The 11817-nt window shown below is 40.7% G+C and overlaps 1 protein-coding gene across 3 annotated transcripts; it reads right to left on the reverse strand.

The window, feature by feature from the left end:
• Window positions 1-2591: 2591 nt before the first annotated feature.
• On the reverse strand, window positions 2592-11610 carry LOC133163158 (calsenilin-like). 3 transcript variants are annotated; one of them, XM_061292798.1, is made up of 11 exons: window positions 9593-11610; window positions 9436-9495; window positions 8273-8435; window positions 5952-6076; window positions 5392-5461; window positions 5251-5321; window positions 5076-5183; window positions 4785-4828; window positions 4602-4723; window positions 3370-4525; window positions 2592-3067 (listed from the first exon to the last, which is right to left on the reverse strand). In XM_061292798.1, the coding sequence occupies exons 2-9, from the start codon at window positions 9439-9441 to the stop codon at window positions 4645-4647; spliced, it is 666 nt and encodes a 221-aa protein (XP_061148782.1). In that variant the 5' UTR covers window positions 9442-9495; window positions 9593-11610; the 3' UTR covers window positions 2592-3067; window positions 3370-4525; window positions 4602-4644. The 3 variants fall into 3 exon arrangements, with proteins under 3 accessions (XP_061148782.1, XP_061148780.1, XP_061148781.1); XM_061292796.1 differs by having other exon boundaries at window positions 4602-4664; window positions 4724-4828; XM_061292797.1 differs by lacking the exons at window positions 8273-8435; window positions 9436-9495; window positions 9593-11610 and adding an exon at window positions 6819-8258 and having other exon boundaries at window positions 4602-4664; window positions 4724-4828.
• Window positions 11611-11817: the final 207 nt, after the last annotated feature.

The raw sequence follows: 11817 nt of genomic DNA on the forward strand, positions 1-11817 counted from the left end.
GGAGGCTCCTCTAATCGAAACACCAATCCATACCCATCTGGTGGGAATTACCCAGGAGCAGGAAATAGAAACCCATCAAGTTATCCGGGAGGCGGTAGTTACCCCAACCAGAATCCCGGTCGACCCAACGCCGGTGGTTATCCAGCTGGTGGTAGTTATCCAGCTGGTGGTAGTTATCCAAATCAAAACCCTGCCGGTCGTAAACCAGCCGCTGGTGGATACCCCAACCAGAACCCGGCAGGCCGTAATCCAGCTGCTGGTGGATACCCCAACCAGAACCCTGCTGGCGGCTATCCAAACCAGAACCCCGCAGGCCGTAATCCAGCTGCCGGTGGATACCCCAACCAGTACCCCGCAGGAGGTGGATACCCCAACCAAAACCCTGGAAGGGGCAATTACCCAGCTGGAGGCGGTTATCCCAACCAGAATCCAGGCAGAGGTGGTAGCAACCCAGGATACCCTGCCGGAGGATATCCTAACCAGAATCCAGGGGGCTACCCAAACAGGGGTGGCTACCCAGTTGCAGGAGGCTACCCAGCTGCAGGGGGGTATCCAAACAGAAACCAATATCCACAAGGAAACCCAAACAATAAGATCTTGAGTCCCCACATTGGCGGGGGCGCTTACGGGTACGGCGGTCACGGAACGGGAGGGTCCCCCTTCTCCCGTTCCGTGCAGGGTATGGGTTACCAACCCAAATCTACGGGGTTCGCCAAGAAGGCTATCATGGCGGCGGGCGTGGGCGCCGTAGCCGGGATGGCGATAGGATATGGACTGGGGCGCTTCCCTCGACCGCACTTCTCGTTCCGTAACCCAGAGGAAGAGTCCTACTACAACAACTACATGTACCGTCGTTACGGTTCGCAATCCACCGACCAAAAGGACTTTGGCCGCGATTATGTCTACAAACCGCCGCCGAGAGCCGATACCTACGACGCGTTCATGGCCAAATGTATGAACAGAACGGATCTTCTCAAGGAACAGAAGACCAACTCCTCCGGAAATATCCCAGAAGACGACGACACAGTGAGCATCGAGGAGATCGGCTACCCATCTCTGGTGGAACAGATGAAGGTACGGCGCTGCGTGGAGGATTACATGGTCTACTCCGAGCGCTTCCTGGAGAAACGCAAGTTTGACTCTCAGGTCCAAAGTGGGCCAAGATCCGGGGTGGTACAGTTTTTTCCATCACTCTTCGTGATGCTGTCCAGCATGCTTCTACTCCAGTAAAAAAAAGTCAGTTCCGCCATTATAGCTGCACGTGTAATGCTGGTCCCATGTATTCTATATGTTCAATAATGAATTTTGCACCTTCTGGCTCATGTTATGTCAACAACTATGTAAACTACTGATAAAAACTTAGGAGGGATACATATTGGACTTTCTAAAAGGCACTTTGTCTTTAAATTTTCAAGGTTTCAGTACTTTTTTGCAAACCTTGCTAATCTCAAACAAGGAGCAGAATGGTGAAATTCACAAACACTTTTGATCCTTGAATAGAAATGAACATTTCCAGGTTTGATCAGAGTTGCTATATAAACAGCATCGTATATAAAAGCATCATGTAACCGAGACGGCACCTAACAATTGATTAACTACCCCACGTATATACACACACATATACACACACACACACATTCTGCATACAACTAACCTGTGCGTCTTCATGAAAAGTACTGTCTCATTTTTTATTTGCACTTAATGTTGTTAATAGAGTACCGGTACGAAGTTGTTGTTGTTGTTTTTTTTTGCACTTATATAGCAGTTTATTTACTATAGCTAGTAATAATGCTTCACCTGCTGAGCGTAAACAGGGTGTGCACTGTGTTGTGTAAATAGAGCGCCTGCTTTCCGGGAATTATCATGCAAATGTTTTCAGACAAATTGTAACAGGAGCACGCTGGAAAAACTACTGCTGAAATTATAAGGATAAAAAGTTGCAAGATGTTCATTGAAATATTCAGGAAAAAATGTTACATTCTTACAAGAATAAAGCTATAATATGAGACAAGCATCATGTTATGACAGTAAAGTTGTAACAGAAGAAAGTGTACTTTCAATTTAAATTTTAAAGACATCTTTCCATCTCAGTTGTCCATTTTTAATCTTTGACTAGTTAGCCAGGTCCCGGCAATGATTTATTGTGCAGTAGTAGATCATTTTCTTTTGCTGTTTTATATATTTTTAAATTTCACAAATCCTTCAGTCTTGTCAATTAAATTGAAATTTAAATGAATGTTGGGTATTTTCCACACGTTTGTGTTTCCCATAGGGAAAAAAGTGCACTTCTCCTTTACAATTGGAATACTAAATAAATACGTCATCGAATTCAGTTGCATTAATCTGAACCCCCCCCCAGCCAACAAATGATACTAATGTATTACAATTTGCTGTAAAAGTGTATGTTATCAAATAAATTCTGTCAGAAATCCCTATCTCTTGACTCAGTTCTCTGTTTTGTGACTCGTCTTTTTTTTTCAGTCAAATACATTTGAAGCTATTTTAAATTAATTTGCGCTACACAGTGTCTGAATTTAAGAATTTCTCCCTCCGCTCTTGATCAAAATTACACAACATGAATCACCAAGGAATATCATTTGCAAACTTTTATTCTATTTCCACCAGGTCAAAGTGCGCTCATACAAATCCCTGTGAGGAAGGTGAGTGTATGTCCCAGCATAAGGAAGCGGTTACTCAGGTGGGCAGGCGCTTCCGCCTTCAGAAAAGCCCTCCACCTCGACTGATTGCGAAACATTTGCCCTTGGCCGCCGTAACGCTCGCTGGATTCCTTTTTGTGGCCGCCGGGCCCCCTGGACCCCTGCTTGGGCCTCCCGAGGAAACCCAGTCCATATCCCGTCCCTGTACCGCCCAGCATGCCGGTCGCTGTCCCCGCCCACTTCAGACCATTCTTAGGGAGGCCGTGACCCTTTGAGGCAGGCGCCTTGTTGCTTTTTCCGCCACGCTTACTGGAAGTGGACTGCGCAGCTGAGGAGAGTGCTACGATGAGCAGCAACAAGAGCCACAGTGACGCAAGCTTTTGCTGGCTTGTCATCACAATCTAGAGGTCCTGCAAAAACACACTAGTCAAAACACGTTCATTATTTTCTTTGCTTTGAATTTAATAATAGAACTGACAGTCAGACACCTAAAAAGCAAACGGCATTAAGAAAAGGCTACACAATCAAATGATTCAACAATTGTGTGTAGTTTAGAGAATAAAAATATGAAGAATTACAAATAAATGAAAAGGCTTCTCTAGATTTATGTATTTTGTACTAGGGCTAGTAAAATATTATTTGTTAAACAATGTATTTACTTTGTCAATAACATGCAAAAAATAAAAATCAAAGAACAATTCAATGTGTTTACCTTCTCGTGGAGTCCCGCTCTGAGGATGCAATGATGAGGCCCATCCATTTGATCCAGAAGGTGCTGTGTTCATAATTAATTCCATACCAACAAGAGCTAAGCCCCTCCCCCTACGTGTCCCTATTGGCCCGAGATGAATAATACAGTACAGGTTGAATGATTTTTGCTGACCTCCCAACGCTCATGTGCCATTATTCAGCACATAAGCGGACGGTGCAACACCACACGCGTTTGTTTGTCGACAACAACACGCAACTCTACTGACATGCTTTTAGCGGTAAATTGCATATTATGACAATTAAAATAAAAACGTATTTCAACAAGGTTTGTATCGACTTTCTACTGGACATCCCCTCTTTGAAAAACAACAAGCTGACTTTTTGAAACTCTTTCTTCATAATCACACAGAGTGCTTGAGTAGCTTCAGGGCCTGCGATTCATTCTATACAACACAGCAGACAGCAATGACTAAGAACCCATTTGCACGGCATGTTTTGCACAAGAAAGTAAAAGCGTCCAGAGGATGTAAAACAACAGCGATGATTGTTAACAGACATTTCTGTCCAGTGAAATCACTCAACTCTGTCTTTGTTTTGTTTTTTTCTCCACTTTTCCTAAGAGTGTGGAAGATCCCGTTTCCTTTGAGGGGAAACTTGTGACAGACACACACTTGTTCACATGACTTAACTATGTGAAGCTCCTTTGTCACAACATAGACTGCATAAAATGGTGTTTCATAATAAGTATGAATTTGTAAGTCACCTAAAAAACGGTTTATAATTTAGAAGATGCTACAAGACGGCGGCAAAGCACTACTTTTTATTAGATAGAGCTATGGCTAGATGAACAGCTTGGACTTGTTAAATCATACAGACAAAACGTTACATTGTAATTCATTTGAATTAAGTGTCATTATTTATTTGTCAAAGAAATGATACAAATCTAATATAATTTATAAAAATAAAAATAAAGCCTTCCTGTCCTAACTGACTTCTAATTGGCACGTGGTATTCTCTACAGTCGAGTACGGCTACTATATTTGGGGGGAAAAGAAAACCTACGGTGATTTCTAAGGTTCTGAGGCGTTTCCACATTCCTCCGTCTGAAGCTAGATGACGTTTTCAAAAAGTTGCATGGAAGACATAATACTCTCATCCTGTTCCAAAGACAGAACATGAATTAATTATGTGATGTGCAAAACTCAAAAAGGTGACTCAAATTGTTGGTTCTACCTTTTGGCAAGTTTCTATGAATTCATCGATGGTCACCATGCCGTCACGGTTCCGATCCATTTTCTGGAAAATAATTGTTTCCATGGACTTCTTGTTTTAAGTCGACCAAACAGTCAGCATACCTGAAAGAATTTCTCCACATGTTCATATGGGGAATCTTCTCGTACGCTCGGTAAGGTGTACCTGCCCATCATGTCATAAATGGAAGTCATTATTGCCAACATGTCCTGGAAGAAAATAAGAAGTCACAGTCAAGTGCTTCTTCCTATTGTGTGTATGCAAAAATTGAATTATATCACTTGTAATGGCTGTGGGTGCACAAGGGTGTGCACACTTATGCAACCTCATTTCCCCCCCCCGTTTTTGTAATTGAGTCGTGCAAGTTATATGTCACAATAGTAGGGGGAAATGTTTTTGATGACAAAAAACAGGTATTTTAATAGGGGTGTGTAGACTTTTCCAAATTTCTCAAACCTCCTTAGTGATGTAGCCATCTTTGTTGATATCATAGAGATTAAAGGCCCAGCGCAGCTTTTCTGTCACCGATCCTCGAAGCAGCACGGACAAGCCCACCACAAAGTCCTGCGAAGGTCATTTAGTTAGCTGATAAATATTCTCAAAATTATAAATAAAAGTAGAAAAGACCTGCCTCAAATCGGATGGCGCCGCTTCTATCCATGTCAAAAGCGTTGAACAAGAAATGTGCATACATGGTGGCATCTGAGGGGGCAAGGCGCCAAAATGGACAAAAAGCTCTCATTGAAAAATGTCAATCAAAATTGCCAATTACCTCCTTGAGGAAAGAACTGCGAGTAAATGGTCTTGAACGTTTCTTCATCCACAAGCCCACTGGGACATTCCTATTTGTGAAAATATGAATGAATAACAATATTGATTACATGTGCTTTTTACATGTCTGGGTCTTTGCTAGTAGTCCTTGACTCACCTGATCTGAGCTTATGCAAGATGTTTTTTTGTTACCATGACAACCAGGGGCGCACTTAGAGTGGCAGCAAACACATCGCTAACCCAAAATAGAGTCTTCTTGCGTTACGCATTAAACGTTCCACTGTATAAGCAACATGGTTTTGCTTACAGGGACGGTTCCTGACCACAAGTCATGACACGCATCCTTAATGTATTTCGGCTTGTAGTCTTTGTATCCACTTTGATTAGTGTTGACCTCCGTTAAAGTGCACTAAAACCTGCAACTCCCACCATATGCATTAGCATCAACAGTTGACGGTATAAATCACATGATTGCGTCAAAGCAGCACTTTTGTGCACAAGCAGAAAAACTGAATAAAGCTTTAAAAAGAAAATGTGGACCAATCTTTTTTTTTTTCTTACATTTTTAAAGCCTCTGTAAAGGGACTGAAGTTCCTTCCTGGTGAACTTGGTCTGCGCCTGGAGCTGCTCAAGGCCTTCGGGTTGATGACGTACCATGGAGAGCTCGAGGTCACAGTCGCTGCTGTCTGCCAGAGGGAGGTAAAAAAGAAAAGGCCAAAAGGGGGAACGTGAAGACACGGCAATAATAACTGGAAAATCCAGAGGGGTGGGGGTGGGGGGTTTGTCTATTGCTAATGGAAAGCAAAATAAGGCAATTCTTTCCATCTGGATGCAAAACAGAGTAAGGATGTTAAGAAAGTGCAACAAACATACCAAAATTCTAATAATAAAAATAATAAAATAAAAATTTGTAATAAAAAATAACAATATAAAAATAATAAATAAAAACGATAATAATAAAAATAAGAAAAAATAAGTGCTGGGGAAAAAAGATAATAAATAACAACCGTTCAGAGCATTATTTTTAACTTTCATTTTGGACACTTTGAATGCAAGTTGTGCAGATTATTCTCATTTAAGAAATCGAGAACAGACACTGGTAAAGCAAGCAAGTAAATTTCTCCTGTAATTTAATATTCAAAATGTCCATCATGAAAAGGGAGGATTATGTCAAACGTGCTAAAATATCAACTCAGTTTACTGTAACATAAATACTCACCATCTTTACAAGGAGCGCAACACAAATGGAAAGTGGGAAGAGACAAGACCAGGGGGGAGAAATTGAGATGATGACCATAAAATTAAAAACACATTTAAATATACCGTGACCCCATTTAACAATATATAGTCGATTTTTTTGACCCACTTCTTGGTAGATGACATCATAAACATCACAGGTGAATCGAATAGGCAACAGAATATTCTTACCTTCCTGCATCAAAGGGTCACACATCCCAAACTGTTTAAGCACAGAATAAAACATCCCGGCAACAACTACCATTGCGATAATTTCCATGCCATCCAATCCCATCATGGCATCTCACTAAGCCTTGGCGATGAGGTCTTAAAAAAAGAATCTGACAATGCAGCTTGGAGTGAAGACATCAGCAGTTACAAGCGAGACTCATTAGGAGACAATCCGAGTCCAAAGAGGCAAAGTTAAAATAGGATTCCACCACCACATGCTGCCGGATGATGATGAGAAGCATTGATCCCCCCCCTCACATGATGCTAAACTAGCTCCCATCGCTAGTGGTGGCAACCCACCACCTCTCACCTATGCGTTTGGGAGGTTTGGATAGTCTCATCTTTATTTGCTCAGTCATTTGGATGCAAAGTTGTATTAAAAAAAAAAAAAACGATGATCCATATCCGCTGATGCTATGGATATATGAACAGCACTTAAGAGTGAAGGAGCCGGCTTGTCAATATCGCTGAGCTTAAAACACATTTGACGGGGGGGGGGGCGCTAAAAGGCACCTTGTTTAAAGTACTGCCGGTACGCACAGCAGGCGTGTCGGTGCCGCTGCAACTTTCCATCTAACATCCATGTGCTTAGCATGTTACATATTTTCAATGTGTTTGCCAGCAAGCTTACAGACCAGTAAAGGGAAGTGAGATGCAAAACTGATGACTCTACATAACATAATGGACTCAATTTAAGTAGCAGAGGGCAAATCAATTGTTAAGAGGTAACAATCTTTGATGGGGGGGGAGTGGGACAGCTCATTTTGTTGGAGGTGGAAACTTTCCTGTGGGCTTGGAGGATTCCCTACCGTCAGCATATGCTAATTTGCTGATTATTTTGAGGAAGCTAGGTTTCTTGGGACAAAAATTTAGTGTCTAGTATGCGGCGTGCCACAAGGATCAATCCTCAGCCCTTAATAGTTTAAGCATCACAAGCTTTTTTGAGCACAAAACCCAAAACAAGAATTAGACTAACAGTATGATCTATACCCAGACACGGGTTAGAGGGGGAAAAAAACACGTCATCACAGCAATAACATTCAAAGCTCGTACAATAAAAACAATGCAGCATCAGTGTTTGATGCATCTTGAGTTCCGATGTAGTTCTGCTCTCTTCCCCTCTAATCTAAAAAAAAAGTCTAAATAAATCAAACATTATGACAACTAATAAATCAACAGAAGTTACTTCTTGAAGAAAAAAAAAAAGACCCAAATTTCTTCCCATTTATTCACATAAAAACTGTCCAATTGAATATCCTCAATCTTTTCATTATCATTTGCTGTGGGAGTTCCATCTTTTGACCAGTAGATGGCGATAAAGTAGTGACAAATAATTCACTTGTGCACTTAACCAGTCCAATTGTTTTTTCTCAATTGTTCTTAACTATTGGGTCACGATTTGACAATAGTTCTACCTGGCCCTTGTTGAGTGGTGCTAGCGATGATCCACTTGACCAGACAGCACCTCATGAGAGATTTTCGTGAGAACTTGGGTTTCTCCCACTTTGAGCCCTCAGCTTGTCCGGCCGGCTCTTTCCCATCAGGCAGCAGACCGCCATCCACCTCCTTGCCTTGTGCCTTAAGGGAGACACAAATAGACTTCTTTTAATTATGGTTTTACTTTAGACATGTCTGTTGCACACTAATCTCCCACTTAGTCATTTTTTTCTCCCTTTTGATTTGCTGGAGGAATGACTTTCCATTTTCAAAATATGACCCCGCCCCCCTAGCACCTTGCTACTGAGTACATTAAGAGAGAATATGTGATCTGATGATGCTGTAGATATCTAATCATTGTGTGTCTAGAGCGCTTCTAAAAATAACCCATTTTCTTGTTATTTTCATCATGTCACCTGACACTGGAGCACATTCTGCAGCCAGATGAATATTTCAGGGATAAGTCACTGTGGAAACTGTGTCTGAATTTTAAAAGAGCTGAGAAGCAATTTTTCTGTGACGTTTTCATCATCAAATCTGTCAGTGATTTAATTTGGCTCAACGACATTGGCAATCTAGTTGCGTTTTTTGTTTGAAAAATGCAACCAAAGTGTTTTTGAATGCACATGAATTAAAAATATTGCACAATGCTTGGCTTTTTCATTCTGTTTGAATAAGAGAAGAGGGTGGCGGAGCACACACGCACACGCGTGTCCTCACTCAATTATTCACACTCCTTAAAATTGCATCAATAAAAGATTAGACCATTTATATAAGCTCTTGAAAGGACAAAGAAAAAAAACATTCAAAACTGAAGAAATATTCAGCTGTATGCAAATATTATGTGCTGCATGATACAGCAGAAAAATAAAAAAGATAAATAATAGATAAAAAAAAAAGATGCATTTAAAAAGCAAATGAAACATTTTTTTTCCTTACAAAAAAATTCCAATAAAATATTGTCAGCATGCTTGTAGCTGTTCTTCCCTGTGGTTAAAAAATCATAAAACGTGAGCCAAAATCAATTTGAATGATGAATTATTAAATAAAGGGCGGACTCGTGCGTTGGCTGTTGTGGTAGAACCGCAGAAAAATCACAACATCTGGATAAAGTCAAACATATACGTTTAAATGAACGTACCTGCATGATGGCTGTTTCCCGCTTTGCTGTTGCGATGCTCTACAGATTCTCCTCGGTGAGCTGCCAGTTGGATGCGAAACCAAAAGAAAGAGAGCGAGGAGCGGAATTAGTAGTTGTGGAGGAAAGACAAGGAGGAGGAGCACATCTGCTCACTCACCTGAGTTCAGCATAGGATGGATTGATTGAAGCTCTGCAGGATTCAGGGGAGGGAGGGAGGGAGGTGGAGGAATTTGTTGTACTGTTTGCATGGTGACCTACAGTATCTTATGAAATCCAATTTGATTAGGTCTGAGTTCACTTGTGCCTCTCTGAGGAAATTAAAAAAAAAAGGACTTTTAATATATCTGCAGGCATGATGCTTGAAAAGAAAATATGAAGGTTTCTCCTACTTGTGAAAGTCAAACTTTTCCATATTAGACTTAATGTGCAGCACTCTAAAATTTTAAAGATGCTTTCCAGAATTGCAACATGGCCCACCTCCCCTGATGCAAACGCCGGTGATATTTTTAGCCTGACAAGTTCCAGAGCGCCTCCAATTTCAGAGTTTGGCGGTGAATGTGCATGCACGCAGACACGCGTGTGACAGTGCTGCTCTTATTTTCGCCTGCATAAATGTTGCATTGCCCTGCCCACACATTTGCACTCTCGGTCGCCATACCACAAATATGTCAAGTCATTTTTATTTCTTAGAACCATATTTAAAATAAAGCATTTATAAGCAAAACACTGTCTGCACAGAATCTTTGCCTCTAACTAACAATGAGAAAAAAGGATTTAGGATTAAGAAGTAATATTCTTCATGTATGAGCTCATGGGAAAATGGGATTTTATTAAAAAGTGACTGTGTCATTGTTCTGAACACTGAAGGCAGTGTTTTTTCTTTTCAGGCAATGTTTATCTCTGAAAAATTGCTTGTAATTTTACTTTTTGGCTGAGTATTCTTTGAGCAATTTGCTCAAAATGTGATAAAACCTAAAAATGGTAGAAAAAAAACATAATACCGCAATGACCTGCGAGGTGGAGCACACAGGAATACGAATATTTTTTTTTTAATTAACTCCAAAGCCATAATCTGTCCACTGACTTAATTAACAGCTCCAAAGTTCTCATTTCTTTCCCACTTTATCAGGCACCTCAGAAGGTTACGGAATAATTAGCTGTATGCACTTCTTCACTTATTATAAAGCTGATTATTTTAATTATTCAAGATAAATTGACTAGTGGGGGGGTTGTTGGATGTGTGCCAATAAAACATTAAATTTTCCATGCAAAATAATGTGAGCAAAACGGGGATGTCTGCCTCACAATTTTAAGGTTAAAATGTTCGTTAGTTTCAATGAAGACAAAAAGTCTTTGTCCACTAGATGTCGCTAGTGTTCACCCACCACACCAATGCATTCATCATTCAAAATATTAAAGTCTTAAATGAAATAAAATAGCATAGATAGGCTAACACAGTAATTGTCCCAATTTCTTTTCCGTGTGATAAACTCCACAACATATAAAAAACAAACAAACAGAAAATATAAATGAGCAGAAAATAGAAATTTGTAGATATGATGTAGTCAAACAAAAGAATTTGTCAGATTCTTCCTGCTGGTCACCACTTGTTTGTGTGGCTGCTTGTTGCTAGGCAGAATAAAGGCAATTACAAAAACACAATGGCATACCTCATAATATGTTGTTTCCTTGGAAACTTGGAGCAGCAGAGAAAGGAGAGTCGACAGGAATGTGATCACTGAGATAACTATGGGAGAAGTTATATTTTGAAAAAGACTACTCTGAATTCAACATAAAACAAATGAAATAAAAGGATTTCAAGAAACACAGCACTATTTGACGCTTCTTAAAAAGCCCACAAAGAAAGTCCAGCATTGTTGCCACTTTCACGTTTGATGGGGACAAAGTCATCATCCTCATTTGTCTCCAATGACTTGTAGCGGTCAAATAAATATATTTTCTCGTGACACGTTTAATGACCATTGGGCTCCCAGTAAACAATATCGTTACCGCCCTTCAATGTACTCCCACGCACGAGGACAGGATGGGAACTAAGCAACTTCTCACACACGCATGCTGACTGCCAGTTTTCCTCCATTGGCCTGTCATTATGTGTCAGTGAGTAATAACACAGCACAAAGATGTTTGCTGCACAGATGTTCCGAGTCCTTAAAGATACGTGACATAAAAAATGGACAAAGAGGGAGACGGAATGTCCATGTTGTTTAGCTCAACTTGTTGGCACTAGTTGAACCTGATGACAATCTTACAGGATTGTTCTTCATCTTGAACCGCCCCTCAGAGGCACATAAAATGGATTTACATTTTTCCGCTGCCGATGAAGAGGGTTGTGGTTTGGAGCTTCGTCGCAGCGGCTGCCCA

Source organism: Syngnathus typhle, linkage group LG12, assembly GCF_033458585.1.
Source record: "Syngnathus typhle isolate RoL2023-S1 ecotype Sweden linkage group LG12, RoL_Styp_1.0, whole genome shotgun sequence".
In the NCBI taxonomy this organism is placed as follows: Eukaryota; Metazoa; Chordata; class Actinopteri; order Syngnathiformes; family Syngnathidae; genus Syngnathus; species Syngnathus typhle.